This window comes from Neomonachus schauinslandi, chromosome 15 (assembly GCF_002201575.2).
Source record: "Neomonachus schauinslandi chromosome 15, ASM220157v2, whole genome shotgun sequence".
Classification (NCBI taxonomy): Eukaryota; Metazoa; Chordata; class Mammalia; order Carnivora; family Phocidae; genus Neomonachus; species Neomonachus schauinslandi.
This window is the reverse complement of record NC_058417.1, coordinates 58675248-58694609: the sequence shown is the minus strand read 5'-3', so window position 1 is coordinate 58694609 and position 19362 is coordinate 58675248. Positions and strand designations below refer to the sequence as shown.

The 19362-nt window shown below is 48.1% G+C and overlaps 1 protein-coding gene and 1 non-coding gene across 2 annotated transcripts in view; both read left to right on the top strand.

The window, feature by feature from the left end:
- Positions 1 to 19362, top strand: part of NPLOC4 (NPL4 homolog, ubiquitin recognition factor) — a 66214-nt gene that overhangs the window by 6275 nt on the left and 40577 nt on the right. The window contains 5 exon segments of the mRNA XM_021680716.2: positions 2416 to 2419; positions 3440 to 3520; positions 11756 to 11868; positions 16192 to 16368; positions 18759 to 18807. Of these exon segments, the coding sequence (XP_021536391.1) occupies positions 2416 to 2419; positions 3440 to 3520; positions 11756 to 11868; positions 16192 to 16368; positions 18759 to 18807 (424 nt within the window).
- Positions 1918 to 2024, top strand: LOC123326830. The gene has a single exon (XR_006541361.1). It is a non-coding gene; the product is annotated as a U6 spliceosomal RNA (small nuclear RNA).

Here is a 19362-nt window from a genome sequence, read left to right as displayed (position 1 = left end):
GTGAGTGGGGCGGGAGCGGGAGCGGGGCGCCGGGATGAGGCAGCAGATTTACCGGCGCGGCCTGTGGGGCGGCGGCCCGCCTCCCGCCTCCCGGCGGGCGCGCGGCCTCCCCTCCGGCCGCTCCGCGACCGCCGGCTCCGCGGGTCCGCCGGGCCGGGTGCGCGAGCCGGGGCGCGCCCCAGCCTGGGCTCGAGTCCCCGCGGGGAGAGCGCTGGGTCCGGAGGGGCCCGGTGGACGCCGGGGGCCGGGAGGAGGGGAAATCCGGCCGCTGACGTCTTCTGGGGCTTGGTGGCGAGGACGGTGTGACAGCTGCCTGTTCGAGAAGGGCGGTTCCAAAGGTCGGCCTCACGCGTGAGCCGAAATTAGGAATTGGCATGTGCCCCCCAAAGTGAGGGAAGTCAGTGAAAATGAGAGAACTAAGCCCCGAACCAAAACAGTCCCGCGTTTGCTTGCGGCACGTTTCGTCTCAGAAGTAAGTGTGGCTGGGAGGAATCAGCAGAAGTTCGGTTAACGGGAAGGGGTACTTGGGGTTTCTGGGGGAAAGCAAAGCAGTATCGGGCGGCAAGTCCCATTCACGCTTTCCTCCGCGGCCGGCGGCTGCCGTTGTGCCGGGCGTGCAGAATGGCCTGGGCGGTCCGTTCTGAGGGCCTTGGGTCTAGGGAGGGAGCCAGGGCATGAGCAGAGGGAACAAATGGCCCAAGAGAAACGTAAGATAGCGGCTCTTTCAAAACAGGATTTCCTCATCGTCGTTGACTTCTAGGAAAGGATACGGATCTGAGTTCAAAGGAACCTACTTTCAGATTTTCTCTTTACTGTAATACTTTCAATTCAAGCAGCCATGGACAAACGAGTTGTTTCAGCAAGGCTGCTCTTCTGCTAGCGTGTGTACAAGGCTCGGTGCTTACTGATGATAGCATTGGCTGTCCTCGAATTCCGTCTGGTGTAACTGATTTTTGTCTCGCCAATTCTTCGACTCTCCCAAGAAGTATTCTGGGCTCATTTTCTTAAAAATGGCGAAACCAAAGTTACCAGGAGGCTGTGTGTGTGTGTGTTGCCAGGTCTGTCTCTTCTGGAGTATTCTACTTTGTAGCCCGTGTCAGATACGAAGCGAGAACTTCCCTCACTACCAACTAGGTTTTTCTGTTGGACTTAAATACTGGGCTCAGTCGACAAACCTGGACTGCCATGCCCTGTTGTAGATGATCAAAGACGATAACTTCTTAAGTTTTAGAACCCTCCGGAAACACGGAAGCCGGACCTTTAGCTCCTCAAGGAGTGTCATGCTCTTGTTCCCAAGTGAACAAAGGAACGGTCACAAAAGTTCCTGCAGAGAAACCAAGCTCTTAACGTGCCCCAGTGTGGGAGACAGATTTCAGAAACGAATGGAATTGGCTGGTGCCCATGCTGTGTATTATGAAGACATTTTTCTAGGTTTTGAATCCAGAGTGAAGGGTAAAAGTCAGAAGAATTTGTATTTGTACTCTTCACTAATGAGCGGGAAAGTTAAACAGATGTAGTTAAGCAAAAAGAAGATATTTTCTGCCTTAACAATTGGGATTTCATAACGATTATTCAAAACAGTCTTAAGAATTGAGAACAGTATCAGGGCAAAGCCTTTTCAGTCAAGTGAAAGTAGAAAATGAGAAAGTCAAACTATTTTAGGAAAATCTAGATTAATCTTGTTTGATAAAAGTGGACAGTAGATCAAAAGCCATTGTGGCATTTTATCGTGTATCAGTGAAATCTTTTTTTTTTTTCAATTAAAACTCTGTGGTTTTTTTTTAAGATTTTATTTTTATGTAATCTCTACATTCAACATGGGGCTTGAACCCACAACCCAAAATCAAGAGTTGCAGGCCTCACTGACTGAGCCACCCAGGCACCCCAGTGAAAATAGTTTTTAAAAAACAATGGTTTGTGCTCGCTTCGGCAGCACGTATACTAAAATTGGAATGATACAGAGACGATTAGCATGGCCCCTGCGCAAGGATGACACGCAAATTCGTGAAGTGTTCCAAAACAAACAAACAAACAAACAAAACACAAAAAACAATGGCTTGTGACACTTTTCATGTGTAAAGGGTTTTTTTTTTTTTTTAAAGATTGTATTTATTTATTTGACAGAGAGACAGCAAGAGAGGGAACACAAGCAGGGGGGAGTGGGAGAGTGAGAAGCAGGCTTCCCGCGGAGCATGGAGCCCGATGTGGGGCTCGATCCCAGGACCCTGGGATCATGACCTGAGCCGAAGGCAGACGCTTAACAGCTGAGCCACCCAGGCGCCCCGGTTTTTTTTTTTTTTTTTTTTTAAGTGTTTTCAGTACAGTGCACAGTGCAGTAATTGCTGAGAAGAGAAACCATCATGAGCACTTGGTGGTGTATCCCTGCCTTTCTTCCTACCCCTCAAGTCGTTGGAGCATCGTCTGCCTTGTTTGTGGCAGGGCATGCCTTTTCATGCTCCCTGACGAAAGCAGGAACTTGTTCAGTTGGCCAGGCATAGTAACTCACCTTCAGAAGGACTTTGATCTGTATAAAAATCAAGTGCTAGAAGATGATGCTCTTTGTGCAGTGTTCCAGGCCTGCCAACCATTTCAGGCTTGCCATAAAAGTATTTTTTTAAAACCCTGCTATGTTTACCATGATGTCAAACACCTTTATTTCTTTTCTTTTAGTCTTTCTATTAAAGGGAAATAACAAATTAGAAGATATCCTATGATTCTTTTAGATCATTCTAATTTTTGCCTATAGATTGTAGAACAAAGATCTTTATTCTTTATTTTTATTCTTATTTTTTAATCAATTGCGTTTTAAATTTTTAATTTATTTTTTAAGTAATCTCCACACCCAACGTGGGACTTGAACTCAAAACCAGAGTGGGATGCTTCACCAACTGAGCCAGCCAGGTGCCCTCAAAGTGAGATCTTTTTCAGAGAATCCAGTCATTCATGATTCATGGAGGGTTTTTTTTTTTTTTTTTTAAGATTTTATTTATTTGACAGAGAGTGAGCACACAAGCATGGGAAGCAGTGGAGGGAGAGGGGGAAACAGGCTCCCTGCTTAGCAGGGAGCCTGACATGGGGCTCAATCCCAGGACCCTGGGATCCTGACTCGACCCGAAGGCAGACACTTAACCATCTGAGTCACCCAGGCACCCCGAGATAGCTAAGTGTTTCACATATATTCCTTGTAAATAATGGTTAAAAATTTTTCTGAGTGAAATGACCAGAGTTGAGAGGGACTCTCAAGATATCTTTGCATAGGTTGGTGAATCTCATACCTCTTCTTCATCTTTTAGAAATACTTGGGTGTTGCACGGGGAAGGGTGAGGTTTGGCTCTAAGTTTCGGTGACCCAGATGCTGAAAGACTGCAGATGTTAGTCTCAGTTAGAGATCAGGAACTTACTAGTCTATGCAGTAACCACCTTGTTTCATTTGTGACAGATAATTCGTGTCCAGTCCCCAGATGGGGTGAAGCGGATCACAGCCACAAAGAGAGAAACAGCCGCAGCGTTTTTGAAAAAGGTAGTGGTGGCTTGGGTATTTGCATCTTCATCCTCTCCTGTTACTCCCTTCCCATCTGTACCTTCCCTCTCCTCCTCAGTCCTTGATTCTGCCCACTCCCTAGTTTACAGTCTCTTGCATTGCTCTTCTCTCTCATGACTGGATTGATCCAGGGTCAGGTTGCGTCACAGTTGACCATGGCTTACAGCTGTGGTGGCCAAAAAGAGTCCAAAGTTGTGTGTAAGAGTAGTTCATGAGACTAGTACTTAGGAGAATGAAAAATTGGAAAAATTAGAGAGTGAAAGACTTGAATTGTCCATCAAAAGAGAAATGTTAAAAATACGTATAGAGTAATCCCACTTTATTCTTAGAAAATTAGAGCCACAGGGGGCGCCTGGGTGGCTTAGTTGATTAAGTGTCTGACTCCTGGTCTCAGCTCAGGTCATGATCTCAGGGTGCTGGGATCGAGCCCCATGTCAGGCTCCATGCTTAGCACGGACATTACTTCTCTCCTTTTTCCTCTCTTGCCTGCGCGTGCGTGTTCTCCCTCTCTCTCTCTCTGTCAAATAAATAAAAATAAAGAAAATGAGAGCCACATACACAGATCTGTTGTGAATTTACAGAATGCGATGTAAAAGAGTGCAGCCAGACTTAAAAAGGGTAATCCTGGGAGGAGAGCCCTGTAGTAATGAGTGGCTTATGCTTTTTTTTTAAAGACTTTATTTATTTGACAGAGAGAGAGAGCGCGAAAGCAGGAACACAAGCAGGGGGAGTGGGAGAGGGAGAAGCAGACTCCCTGCCGGGCAGGGAGCCCGATGCGGGACTCGATCCCAGGACCCTGGGATCATGACCTGAGCCGAAGGCAGACGCCCAACGACTGAGCCACCCAGGCGCCAGGAGTGGCTTATGCTTTATACTTCATAGCAGAGATCAGTAAACTATGGCTTGTGGGATGACCTCCTATTCTTCCCCCTGGCACACAGATCGCATTTCCCTGACTTTTTTTTTTTTTTTTTAAAGATTTTATTTATTTACTTAGTCACGGGGGGAGGGGAGGGGCAGAGGGAGAAGGAGAGAGAATCTCCAGCAGCCTCTGAGCTAAGTGTAGATTCCAATGTGGGGTTCAGTCTCATGACCCTGAGATCATGACCTGAGCTGAAACCAAGAGTTGGTCACTTAACCGACTCTGCCACCCAGGTGCCCCTATTTTTGTAAATAAAGTTTTGTTGGAACGTAGCCACACTCACTGGTCTAGTTATTGTCTGGCTGCTTTTGTGCTCCAACAACAGAGCTGAGTAGTTGTGACAGAGACGGTATGGCTTGCAAAGCCAAAAATATTTACTGTGTGGCCCTTTCCAGAAAAGGTTCGCCAACCATTACTTTTTATAGTCTGTGTTATTTGAATCTGTTGCAAACAGGTGTTACATTTGTAATAATAAGTGTTGTTTCTCATTTTCTGTTTTTGTTTCTCATTTTCATAAGCACATACAAGCTTTGGGGTTATGGACTTTCAGAGCCAGAGGGAATCCTAGGTGTCATGGAGTCCAGTCTTTTTATTTTCACAAAGGTGGAAACTGAAGGCCTAGGAAGTAAAGATACTTGCCAAGGATCACTGGGTTGCGATCTAAGCCACAACACTTACTTGGGAAATCTGGTTCCTAAAAGGTAGTTGCTATCATGATTGCCATAGCACTGCTTGTGGGGCGTATTTATAAGAATAAGAGAAAAAAGAATTAGATGCAATAGGCACCAGAGTGGAGGGTCTCTGAGTCTTTAAGAAATTTGTAATTTCCTACTCTTTGCTCTTTGAGTAGCCGCTGACTGTGGCCCACTTGCTCCTAGAGATGGTGCTAGGGTATGGTGCATGCTGGAATTTATGAGAGATCATCTGAGACCGAGACGAAGCATCAACGCATTGTCTATTGCTTAGATAATTGTGTGGATAAACACCAGGCATCAGAGGACTGCATGCAGTTCTTTTTTTTCTCTGAGGCTTTGTGGTAGGGAAATTTCTTTTCCTTTTTTTTTGATAGGGAAATTTATTATTATTTTAAATATTTTATTTATTTGAGGGGCGCCTGGGTGGCTCAGTCATTAAGCGTCTGTCTTTGGCTCAGGTCATGATCCCAGGGTCCTGGGATCACGACCCAAGCCGAAGGCAGACACCTAACTGACTGAGCCACCCAGGCACCCTTCTTTAAAGGTTTTATTTATTTATTTGACAGACAGACAGTGAGAGAGGGAACACAAGCAGGGGGAGTGGGAGAGGGAGAAGCGGGCTTCCCGCCGGAGCAGGGAGTCCGATGCGGGACTCGATCCCAGGACCCTGGGATCATGACCTGAGCCGAAGGCAGACGCTTAACGACTGAGCCACCCAGGTGCCCCTAAACCAATTTTTAAAGTAAAGTAATCTCTATACCCACCGTGGGGCTTGAACTCACAACCCTGAGATCAAGAGTTGTGTGCTTCTCCAGCTGAGCCAGCCGGGCGCCCCCAGTCTAAACCATTTTAAGACTACAGTTCAGTCGTGTTAAAGTACATTCATGTTATGCAGTCATTACTACCATCCATTTCCAGAACTTTTTCATCTTGCAAATCTGAAACTGTATGCATCAAACAGCAGCTCCCCTTTTTTTCCCTGCCCCCAGTCCTTGGTAACTGCCTTCGTATTTTGTGTCTTTATGACTCCTTCAGGTATCTTACTAAGTCGACCATACTCCTCTTCAATAATTGGTAATTTGGCTGTGCATGTGCATAAGTGGGCTTGAAGCAGACCTGTGGGCTGACCGCTGTGAACATGCCGGCTCCAGCTTGCTGGGCCCACATTTGAAGCCTTGATCCTGCTTTACTATGTGGCTTATGCCCTCTTAGGGATTGCTGTTTGCAAGTATGAGGAGATGGGTGACGTTGAGGAGATCTCACAGAATTTTAGAGTTGTTGGTTCTTTCAAGACAATCTAGCGCTGCTCATTCTGTGGCTCATCAGACTCTCAGCCCTTCTCGGACAGTCTTCTGGCTGTCTTGCTCAGCAGCAGCCCCCCTTCCTCAGCTCACTGTGTCGGGCTGCTGTCGCTCCCCCACGTGGCCTAGAGGATGGCTTTTTCCTGTCCTCATTGACCTCAGCAAGTCTGTGACCCGCTCCTTTCTCCTTATATTTCATTTTTTTTTTTTTCTTAAACCACGAAGTAAAATACATCCTAACAAATGCTTGAAAAATATGGACAAATGACTGATGGTGAAGCAAACCCGTAGGTCAAGGAGGGGCATGGCGGGTGCCGCAGAGCTGGTCAGCCTTCCCCCCTCCCTCACTGCCTCCTGCGTTGATGAGGATGGCTTCCCCCTTACCTGTGTTGTGCCACCTCAGCGTGCATTCCTAAACCCTAAATTGCAGTTTTGCCTGTTTTTGAATTTAACGTGAATGGAATCCTGCTATGTGTTCTTTTTTGTTACCTTTAATTGTAAGTGTATTAATTTCATTCCATGCTGTGTTTCTGGTTTTATTACATCAGTTATACACAAAGTTTACCTCAGGTGTGAATATAAGGTTTTTAAGATTTTTAAGATCTATTTATTTATTTGAGAGAGAATGTGAGAGTGTGCGTGGGGCGGGGGCAGAGGGAGAAGGAGAGAATCTTAAGCAGATTCCTCAGAGCTCAATCTCCTGACCCTGAGATCATGACCTGAGCCGAAATCAGGAGTTGGACGCTCAAGCGACTGTGCCACCCAGGTGCCCCCGTTTTTAAGATTTTAATGATGCTGTTGTAAGACTCTGCTAAGATTTTTTTTTTTAATGGTTGCTGCCCGGTGTTAGATTCCTGTGTCTTCAGATAAAGAACTCAAAAGTTCATAGAAGCAGTTATGGTCATGGGAGTAGCATAAAAAAGTAATAATCTATTTGTGGATCTCAGAAGTGGGATTCCACACGTCAAGTCCTAATGCTGGCTGTCATATTTGAGAATGCAGCTAGGGGCGCGTGGGTGGCGCAGTCGGTTAAGCGGCTGTCTCTTGGTTTTGGCTCAGGTCATGAGCACCTGGTCATGAGATTGAGCCCCAAGTTGGGCTCCGTGCTCTGCATGGGGTCTGCTGGAGATTCTCCCTCAGCTCCTTCCCCTGTGTGCTCTCTTGCTCTCTCTCGTGCGCGTGTGCGTGCCGTGCGCACTCTCTCTAAGATAAATAAATCTTTAAAAAAAAAAAAGGCAGCTGTATCTTAGTCCTCCCGGGGAGCATAATCGTCATGTGGTTCCAGGGGACTTACCTTTATACAAAGGGCTGGCCCTACAACAGCCCCTGCCCCATTTTGGAAACTCCTTTTCATCCTGGGAGTAATGTGGTAGCTTTCATGAAGCTCACACTTCTGGTGAAAGCTTTCTCGTTTTTGGAAATAGCTTGCAGGGTGTCGGGTACAGAAAAACACGATGCGTTTGCAGAATAGCTGAAATGCCGCAATCGGTTAATTTCAGTTTATATCTAAGCTATTTCAGAGAAAAGCCAAAGGCATTATTTTTATTCTTTAGTCTTAACTTTTTTTGCAGTCGGGAATACAAATTTCATGGTCTTAATTGGCTGATGCTTTATTTCATTAATGCCACTTTTAGCTTGGGACAAAAATACATGGTATCAAATACTTATTTTATTATTTTATTTATTTATTAATTTTGTAAAAATTTTATTTATTTATTTGGCAGAGAGAGACACAGAGAGAGAGGGAACACAAGCAGGGGGAGCGGGAGAGGGAGAAGCAGGCTTCCTGCGGAGTAGGGAGCCTGACGAGGGGCTCGATCCCAGGACCCTGGGATTATGACCTGAGCCGAAGGCAGACGCTTAATGACTGAGCCACCCACCTGCCCCTCAAATACTTATTTTAAGTTCATTTAAGATCTTGTTTTATTTTTATTTATTTTTTTAAAATAAATTTTTTTAAAAACTTCAGAATTTTTTCTTTTTTAAGATTTTATTTATCTGGCAGAGAGACAGCAAGAGAGGGAACACAAGCAGGGGGAGTGGGGGGGCGCCTGGGTGGCTCAGATGGTTAAGCGTCTGCCTTCAGCTCAGATCATGATCCCAGCGTCCTGGGATCGAGCCCTGCATCGAGCCCTGCATCGGGCTCCCTGCTCAGCGGGGAGCCTGCTTCTCCCTCTCCCTCTGCCTCTCTCCCTGCTCATGCTCTCTCTCTCTCTCTGTATCTCTGTGTCTCAAATGAATAAATAAAATCTTTCAAAAAAAATAAAAATAAAAAAAGAAAGAAAGTAAATCAATTCATTTATTAAAAAAAAAACAAAAACAAGCAGGGGGAGTGGGAAAGGGAGAAGCAGGCTTCCTGCTAAGCAGGGAGCCCAATTTGGGGCTTGATCCCAGGACCCTGGGATCATGACCTGAGCTGAAAGCAGTTGCTTAACCGACTGAGCCACCCAGGTGCCTCAGATTTTTTAAAACTTTTAAGTAATCCCTACACTCGTGGGGCCTGAACCCACAACCCCAAGATCAAGAGTTACACACTCCACTGACTGAGCCAGCCAGGCGCCCCAAATCTTGTTTGTTTTAAGGACCATTTCTTATTATCACTTTGAGAATTTCAGAATGACAAGGTGGAGTTATTTGTAATCCATTCATTTAACATCAGTAGGAAATAAGGTTAGTATGTAAAGCTAATCATTAAATCAACTCTTTTTTCTCATAGTAAATAAATAGTAGGTTTTATCAGTAATTCCACATTAAAGGAGAAATGAGCTGAAAAGCAACAGGTAGAACTAGGCATAAATGGTATTTGGTTGACTCAGGGAAACACGCAGAGCTCCTCTCCGGTCTCATCCCTGACCTGCATTGTCTCTGTCAGAATTCTCATGACACCCCTCCCCCCTTTATTTATTTCTCTATTTATTAATTATTTATTCAAGTATAGTTGACTGTACTTCTCTTTTGAAAACCAATCACAGAACATTTAATGTGAAGGTTTCAGATTGTGTAGTTCAGAGCTCTTGTCCTAGTCTCTGCCTTATGTGTTCTTCCGGTGTTTTCTCTGGCTCTGACTAGGTCTGGTGTCTTGTTCCTCAGCCTGAAGAATGTCTCCTGCCATTTACCGAAGCGGAGGCTTGCTGTTGACACACTCCCTCAGGTTTTGTTGGCCTGAAAACGTTTTCAGTTTGCCTTTGTACTCAAGGGGTATTTTTGCCAGATACAGAATTCTGAGTTGACAGATTTTTATTCCCTCTCAGCACTTTGAAGATGTCATTCCATTGTCTTCTGGTCTCCATTGATCTCTGGCTGTCAGCTGTTTGACCCTGACGCATGCACTGAGGGATTGTTTTTTTTATGTATCCCACTTGGGGGTTGCTGAACTTCCTGGATTTGTTACTCTGTGTTAGTCATCACGTTTGAGGTTTTCAACCATTTGTTCTTCAAATACTTTTCAGTCCTTTCCTTATTTTATTGTCCTTAGGATCATTAGCTATTGTCCTAGGAGTTCTTAAGGTTCTCTTCATTTTTCTTTCAAATTTCCATTTTCAGATTGTGCAGATTCTCGTAATTTGTCTTCAGGCTGATTGACTCCTCCTTCTGCATCTGCCGTCTGCTGATAAGCCCATCCAGTGCTTCCTTTTCCATTACTGTTTCCTGTTGTAGAATTTTTATTTGATTCCATTTTATCGTTTGTTTCTCTGCTGAGACTCCTGGGTCTCTTTGTGTGTTTGCCGCTACTCTGATGACCCCTGAATGTTGAGCTACAGCTTGGACTCTTCTCCCGGCCCCAGACTCAAATGCTGACTGCCTGCTAATGTCTTCCCCGGGGTGCCGGGCACCATCTCAGTGTCGGTGTTGAAGGGAACGCCTGACCTTCCCTTAGGTCTTCTTCCTCCTTCACCTCTTCTGTGCTTTCTTACTGGTGTGGCCTTCCTCCCAGTTCTCAAACCAGAAGCCTGAACACCGCGCTGATGCCCTTCCTTTCCCTCACTCCATTCTGCCCCTCATCCCACATTGGCAAGGGCTGTTGATTATAAGAGCTGGAAGGTGTGCTCCTCCCTCCGTCTCCGCTGGCCTGGCCTTGTCTGAGCCTGTCTCTGGGCTGCACAGCTGGCTCTCCTGTTCCCTCTTCCCACTTTCAGCAGAGTGTCAATGAGAAGTTAGCCTCCTAGCTTGGCCACCCCCTGCCGTCAGCCCCTGTGGCTTCCATGGCTCTTGGGCTGGAATGCTGACTCCTCCTAGCCCACACGGTCCTGTCTGCCTCACCATTCTTGTCTCTTAACCGTTTCCTTCTTGCGGGCTGGGCTCTGGCCTGACTGGCCTCTCTCTTCCCAACCCCTTCCTGCCTCTCGGCCTTTGTGCTTGCTCCTCTTGCCTGCACTATTCTTTCTCTGCTCTGTGAGTAGCAGCCTTAGTCTCCTCCTCTGGGGCGCTGCTCGGACGTGCTCCTCAGAGACCTTCTCTGTCCTCCTGTCCGGAGTGGCCTCTCCCATGCTTCTCTCTATTCCTTTCCTGCCTGGTGCTTACCTGCACCTGTGGTTCTCGTCTGTTAGCTCTCTCTCCCCCATCTGATGCTGAGGTCCTCCATGGCTGGAACCTTGTCTGTTTTTATTCATTGTGTTCTGAGCATAATGGAGGTGGCACATGGGACTGCTTACTGTTTGTGGAGTCCGCGAGTGAGTGTTTGCGACACCTGGTGCAGTGCCTGGGTGTGGGTACTCGTTGTCAGGACTGACTTGGTGGCACCATTCTTCACTTCTGTTTTTCTTCTCTTAGGTTTCAAAATTGGAAATTTTTAAAAAAATTTTACTTATTTGAAAGAGCACGAGCAGTGGGGAAGGGTAGAGGGAGAAGCAGGCTTCCTGCTGAGCAAGGAGCCCGATGCAGGACTCGATCCCAGGAGCCTGGGATCATGACCTGAGCTGAAGGGAGATGCTTCACCAACTGAGCCACCCAGGCGCCCCTGGAATTGGGTTTTTACAATTGATTTCAAAAGTAGAAATTAAACTTTCCAGGTACAGCCATGACTTTTGTTTGCCTCAGACTCTTAAATGCGTCATATAGTCTTCTCATTTACACAGAGCTTTGCTTCTGTTCGGCCACTTTCCTCATTTTACTTGACATCTGTGTGGGCAGTACAAATTTCCTCACAAGAGAGAAAATCGCAAGAGAAATTTGGTTCCCGAGGAGCAGTTTCTAAATTTAGTGAGCATTGTTCTAATATCATTTGATGTATATGTGGCTAGAGTAGTGATACTCAAATATTTGTTTCAATACCTGTTTTTTTTGGGGCTTGTTTTAGGTTGCAAAGGAGTTTGGCTTCCAAAATAACGGCTTCTCAGTTTACATCAATAGAAACAAGACTGGAGAGATAACAGCATCGTCGACTAAATCCCTCAGTCTGCTCAAAATCCAGTAAGTGCCGTGAGGGGACGACAGGGAGTGGGAGCGGATGACCGCAGGGCCACCGAGGCTGCTTGGCTCTGCCCGGTTTCCCCTTGGCACCACCGTATTTCTTGTGCGGTAGTCAGCAGTCACACTGAATGTGCCGCTCCTTTTGTGCTGAGCTGATTGACTCGCAGACTGTGACGTGTGTCACTGAGTGGGGAGAGTTATGGGCTCGGGGGCTGTGTGCAGCTGCACGCTCAGCCCCTTCTCTGCAGGGAGGGACCTTGAACGGAGCTGTGTGCAGTTCCGCCTCGGGACTGCTTGCTGGGTCGGAGGGGCTGTTGCCCACACGATACTTCTTGGGGCGTGACCCCCTCGAGCCCCTCCGAGGCGGTCAGTCATGTCAGTGGGGTGTCCAGGATGTAAAGACCTCTTCCTGCAGCCGCTCCCTGTTCTTGTAGTTCAGCTGGAGCGCAGCCACGTCATTCGTCTGTGCGCATCCCTGCTGCCGGGGGAGAGCTGAGCGATTGTGGCACGGATGGCGTGGACTGCAGAGCCGAGGGTGTTTACCGCTTGGCTCTTGACCGAGGAGGTTTGCGGGCTCCTGTCCAGCCTGTGTGCGCACTTGTGCTCGCATACCTGTGACTGCGGTCCTCGGCAGCGGGCTCGGCGCCCTCCTGTCCGGGCGGGGGCAGCACAGCTGCTGCGGCCACTGCTGGCTCCTCGCGCTGCACTTTGCTGGCAGCCGGCCAGGCGCCTGCTTACCAGTCACAATGGTGGGCTCTCTTGACAATTGTTGTGGTCATTTTTAGGTTCGCAAATTCGTACATCTGGGAAGAAATACGCAGTTAGGGCAGTCATTCCTTTGTTCCTCAACAAATATTTGCTGGGCACCTGCCACTTGCCTATCTCTGTAATTAGCGAAAGCTTTTCATCGTTGTTGACGTCGTCTGAGGTATAGCCTTCCTTTCAGCTTGTAAAGAGCTTTTGCATCTTGAGAATCATTTCTCGCGAATGTTACGTGGCTTGTGTTCATACTCCACCACTCAGCGCCGTGTGCCTGGGGAAGTTATTTAACCTTACTGGGCTTCGCCAGCCACGTCTGCAGGCGGGTGGCAGTGCCGCCTGCACATGGTTGCACGGTGCCTTCACGTGGGGCACCATGTGGGGCAAGCTTGCAGAAGATGAGAGCTGTGTGTTTGAAAACTATTTTGATAGAAGATACGAGCAAAGGAGGTTACAGACACCTCTGAGAGAAAGCCATCGAACTGTAGCGCTGTCATACTGGTGTGTCCCAGAGGGGTAGGGCGGCTCAGACATCCCGAGGGGGCACTTGGAGGGCTGTCTTCCTGAGTCACCCTTGAGTGTATCTTTCCAGCGATAGTCATAATACTTCTCGACCGGCTTGGGTCTACCCTTGAGGGCTACGTTTGTCTTACCTTAAGCGTGTCTGGAGGAGGCAGTGATGTTCCTCTCCTTGAGCAGGGCGTTGGTCTCTCTCCACTTCTCGCTTCTCTGGCTGCAGTTCGGTCTGCTGTATTCTGTTGTTTGCTTATAGGTGATCTTTTTTTTCCCCCCCTCTGGCTGCTTTTAAGATTTTCTGTTTCTGTTCGGGTCCTACAGTTTCTGTCTGACTTGTCCAGGTATGGATTCCTGGTTTGTTTGTTTAATCCTACCTAATGGATAGTGTATTTTTTTTATTTTTTTAAAGATTTTATTTATTTATCTGACAGAGAGACAGTGGGAGAGGGAACACAAGCAGGGAGAGTGGGAGAGGGAGAAGCAGACTCTCCACTGAGCAGGGAGCCCGATGCGGGACTCGATCCCAGGACCCTGGGATCATGACCCGAGCCAAAGGCAGACACCTAACGACTGAGCCACCCAGGCATCCCGGATAGTGTGTTTTCTGTACCTGCAGATCAGGTCTGGAAAATTTGTGGTCATTATCTCTTTAAATATCACTTCTCTCCCATTCTCTTTGTTGTTTCAGGGATTATATTTTTCACTTCTAAAATATTTGATTTCTTTTCAAACCTGGCTCTTAGCTCCGTGTGCTCAAGGGGGCTGCATTGCTGTCACACTGGCCTTCTGGGCTTCCACTGAGGACTGCTGGGCCCCTTGGGGCTCTGCCTTGGCCCGTCACACGCGTGATGCTTCCCTCTTGGGTCTCAGGGTGTCTGTGGTGGTCTGTCTCCCCCAGGTGGAATCAGAGTGGCACTGTTGTCAGAGCTGTCCGTGGGTTGTCTGGCCTGACTGTATGGGGGGGGATTTGGGAAGATTTACCCAAATCTGTGGCCCCTGCCACCCTGCTTCCCAGAAGCCCCTGTCATTTTGGGCGGCCTCTCGTTGCTTGTGCTCTTTCCATCCCATTTCCATTGAACACTCTGTAGACGTTTATATTCCACGTCTTGCAGTTCCAAATCTGAAGTCCTTGGATCTCTAATCCTGTTATTATTGTGTCTGCCCACTCTTGTGCATGGTGGCTTGGTTCTCTTGTACATTTGGTGATCCCTTTTTGAGAGCTTGTAATGACCAAACCTGGTTGTAGGGAGTCAGGCCGGTGGCTTTTCTGTGGGGGAAGCTTGCACTTGCTTCTTTTGGCACAAGGGGGCGCTGTGGACCCGGCACTCCCTCCAGTTACTTTCTGTCTGGGCTTCCGGAGCCAAGTAGCATCCCTAGTTCCACCCTGGGTGCGTGGCAGAGCAGACTCTCAGAGGTGACTGTTTTCCCTGCTGCACAGTGGGCTCAGGAAGGCAGGATTCCTCCTTGGTTCCTATTTTCAGCTGGTCAGCAGCCTGCTTCGGGTAGGCAGGCCCACAGACTCACCTCCTGTTGTCCATAAAATGACCGTGTAAGCCAAACTCAGGGCTTCTGTAGGGCAGTGTTCTCTCGCCTTACTTTCCTTACTTTCGTTAGAGCTCCGCGGTGCATGTAGAGCATAGCTATTAAAACTGATAGAGCAGCTGAGCCATGTATTCTATAGCTGGAGGGTGTTTAGGAATGTCTGGTCCGTTGCTAGAAACAGAAGTCTCTAGTTACAGTTTGGCAGTTTTATCACCCCTAAATTATGGAAGAAAGAAGAGGAGAGAACAGACTTACTGAACAGCTACAGCCAAGCCTCTTAGTGTCCCGTGTCTTTGGTGTTTGTTCTCAAGGCCTGCCCCCCCCCCCCCCCCTTCAGTTTGTTGGGTTGGGGCTGCAGCAGGCTGTTCCTTCCGTGTGTGTGTTACTGACAGCAGTTAAATATTTACCAAATTGCAGTGCTGCAGCTTTTCCTCCAAGACCGAGGTTGATTTTAGTGTTGTAGACCCTCTCTCTGGGTGTGGGAGCCCACACTGCTTCTGTCCAGCACTCGGAAGTGGGAGCATCTCACGCCGGGGTCTCGTTGGTCTGGCTGTGGTAACCAGATCCTGCAGTGAGTCAGCAGTGTGAGTGAGCAAGGAAAAGAGCATGACTTACATGGAAATGATAGAAAATCAAACACTGCTGTTCGAACTGTGAATTGTGCAGCCTGTTGGGAAAGCAGCACATCAGCGACATCAAAAACAAAACCCTCCTTCCAGCAGGGCCACTCCTGGAAATGTGCCCTGTAGAAGGAAAACCATACAGCTGCCTGTCCTTGGGCCTTTCGTCGAGTGCTCTTGGTGGTAGAAACCTGTTGGTAGCGCGCGTGCCCGTCCGTGTGGGAGCGCTGCTGTACGTGATGGGTCGGGCTTGCTGCCGAGTGCTGTCCAGCCACTGGAAGCAGTGATTAGACGCAGACCCTGTGTTTGGTGGGATCTGGGGTGACGTATTGTTGAATGGGAAAAGCAAATGCAAAACGTTATGTCTTTGATAATCTCATTTTTGTCAACAGCGTCATACAATGTCTGTGTACACGTGTGGGGGGGGTGTGAGCGAAGAGAAAGAAGCGGAAGGCTGTGTACTAGGTAGATGAAGTGTCGGGGTGCTGAATAGTAGACGGTAAGGAATGAACGAGGAGAAGGAATGTCAATCCCAGAATGAGAAGCAGGAAGCACGCTGCCTACAGGCCAAGTGTGTATGTTGTGGCCATATTTCATCTGTGTGGAATCCGATGGGCATATGGATGTTTCACAACTGTAAAAGAAAGTAAGTCACAGTTACAGAGAATCCGCTCTGACCTTTAGAACGCTAGGGAGCGTAGGAGAGATGTGAAGGGAGAATTCTGGTCTCTTACAATTAGAGGCCTCGTTATTCAGGCTTTTAGGGAGGTTGGCGTTTGCCTCTTGGATGTCAGAGACCCTCACATGATGGTGAGCAGCTCCTCTGTGCAGCCTGGGTTGTAGGAGGATAGCAGGCAGGCCCTGCCCTGTGTTTGTCGTCTGATAGGCATGGAGATCTGCTGTTCCTGTTTCCCTCGGGCCTCGCTGGACCCTCCTCGGAAATGGAGACGTCGGCCCCGCTGGGGCTGAAGGCCTACGGTGCTCCCAGCGTGGTGGAGGATGAGATCGACCAGTACCTCAGCAAGCAGGACGGGAAGATTTATAGAAGCCGTGACCCACAGCTGTAAGTCTCTGTCGGGGTCCGGTCCCAGTTGTGTTGACTTTAGTGGCTCAGGAGGTGAGATGTTTGAAACGTGCCCTGTTTGAGTATCTACTGAAGAAACACAAGTTTTGAGTTTGGCGCATCGGGCTTTAGCAGGTGTGCAGGGGGGCAAGAGTAGGGAAGCGGGGAAGAGGTGATGCTAAGCACCTACCAGTGCAAGGTGCTTGTTCAGGTCACCTTGTTGTATTACAGTCAGGAAATGCCAGCATCATATACGCAGCGCATTCTTCCCATTCTTTTCAGTGGCTGCTTCATGTGCTGAACGTGCTGCTCCTTCTTTGAATATTTACCCTTCACCTAGGGTTATGTGAAATGGTTATGCTGGGGTACGTTTCTGTATTTGTGATTTTTTGCAGTTCTTTTTATTTAAAAAAATTTTTTTTTAATTTTTTGAAGATTTATTTATTTATTTATTTGACAGAGACACAGCGAGAGAGGGAACACAAGCAGGGGGAGTGGGAGAGGGAGAAGCAGGCTTCCCACTGAGCAGGAAGCCCGATGTGGGGCTCGACCCCAGGACCCTGGGATCATGACCTGAGCCGAAGGCAGACGCCTAACGACTGAGCCACCCAGGCGCCCCAAAGATTTCTTTATCTTAGGGGGAGAGAGAGCGTGCACATGGCGCATGTGTGTGGGGGAGGGGCAGAGGGAGAGAGAATCTCCAGCAGACTCCCACTGAGCGTGGAGCTGGATGTGGGCTTGATCCATGACCCTGAGATCCTGACCTGAGCTGAAATCAAGAGTTGGACGCTTCACCGACTGAGCTGCCCAGATGCCCCTGTAGTTCTTTTTGAAGAAACCGGTTAGAAACACCTGAATTTACAGTCAGTGATGTGAAATGTCTGAGTGAAGGTGGTTTGTCTCTGCAGCAGAGCCTCTTGTAACCACATCACTCTGTAAACGTGACGGGGTGCTGACATTGAGATGCTGGGGTTCTAAGTGCTGCATTAGCAACTTGTGTGTCTTAGATTCAAGAGCCCCAGATGGTGCTCTGCTGCGGCTGGTACGGAGCCGCATCGTGGCCATCGCTGTCAGCCCGCGTACCCCTTCCGTTTGCATTTCCTCCCAGGGAACCCATGCTGGCTCCCCCCCCGCCCCCCCCCGTGATCTGTGTCTTGGAGGCCTCAGGAGGAATGTTTTAAGAGGGTGCTTGTGTGCGTGTGTGCGTGCGTTCTGGCTTGCCGTCTGTAAGAGCCTGGCTGTTAGGAGACACAGGCCATCTTTACTCGGAAGTGCGTCCAGGAGTTGTGACCCCATTTGGAAAAGGGTCCTGTCGAGCCCAGAGGGACAGCCACTCAGCTTTCCCAGCAGCCATCACCGCCCTCCTCATCGGAGCACGTCGTGCTGCCGCATCATACGTGTGGGGCTTCTACAGCTTCTCTGACTGAGGTCACTAAAACCCACAGAGCCAGGCGTCTTCATGCTTTTCCCAAAACATGCACAAAATGGGTGTTTTCCAAACTGGAGTTAGTTCTGTCCCACTGACAAGGCTTTTTGCCACACCCACATCCCAACTTCCTCAGTGTTTACTTAACATCTGTTTAAATCAGTTTTAGTCCATTCACTTTTACTTTTATTTAGTGTCATCTTAAGCCGTTAATATCCATAGGTTTGACGTGCTGGACAGTTTTTTCTAATATAAATCAGAATAAATACTAAATTATATTAAAATAAAAAATGCTCACATGGGCTCCTGGGTGGCTCAGTCGTTAAGCATCTGCCTTCAGCTCAGGTCATGATCCCGGGGTCCTGGGATCGAGTCCCACATTGGGCTCCCTGCTCGGCGGGGAGTCTGCTTCTCCCTCTCCCACTCCCCCTGCTTGTGTTCCCTCTCGCAATGTCTCTTCCTGTCAAAAAAAATAATAAAATATTTTTAAAAAATGCTCACGTACCGTCTAAAACAATTCCACACGGGGATGCCTGGCAGGCTATCGTAGAGCATGAGACTTCTGATTCGGGCTCGTGAGTTTGAGCCCCACTTTGGGCATTGAGTTTACTTAAAAATAAATAAATAAAGGGACGCCTGGGTCGCTCAGTCGGTTAAGCGGCTGCCTTCGGCCTGGGTCATGATCCCAGGGTCCTGGGATCGAGTCCCGCATCGGGCTCCTTGCTCAGCAGGGAGCCTCCTTCTCCCTGTCTCCCTCTGCTTGTGTTCTCTCTGTCAAATAAATAAAATCTTTAAAAATAAATAAATAAATAGATAAATAAATAAATAAATAAAAAATCGCACACAGGTAGGGAAATACTCTATGAAGTGCGACATACGTTATAAATATCAAAAACACTGGGAGGCAGCAACAGGAGAGCAGGCGTACTAACGGCTGTGTGTTTCTCTTGCCCTGTGCTCTTAGGTGCCGACACGGCCCCTTGGGGAAATGTGTGCACTGTGTTCCACTCGAGGTGAGAGCTGGTGCAGCGTACGTTCTGGGCTAGCGGGAGGGGCTGCTCCCCAGAGCACGTCAGTACTTTCCCTGCGCCCTTGCGCTGGGTCTGTTTGTTGCCCTGGGCCTCGCATTCCCACTCGTGCAAGCTGCTTCAAGAGGACGAACCTTTATTTGTGGGAGTGACCTTCTGGGTGGATTGTGAATGGCTGGAGCGTTTGTATTGCTGTGACTGAGGGGCAGCACTTAGAGTGGGCTCCCTGGACAATCCTTTTAAAATCTGACACAAAGCTGGGGCTGGCGGTTTCTGTGCTCGTCATTGTTTTGATTTACTTTTCCCCGAGTCCTCCTACTGATTCGTCCTGGTGAGATTGAGAGTTACCATAATAATGCTGACTGGTAACTGGTGAATGCTGAATTTACAGCAGCAAGGCCAACCTGATTTTCTTCATGAGCCTCCTCTTCATCTTATGGGCTACTTTTTTTTTTTCCCCAAAATTTTCCTAATATTTACTTGACCTAGAGCATTTTTTATTTAATAGAGATTCATTTTAATCTTAGAAAGATAACTGGT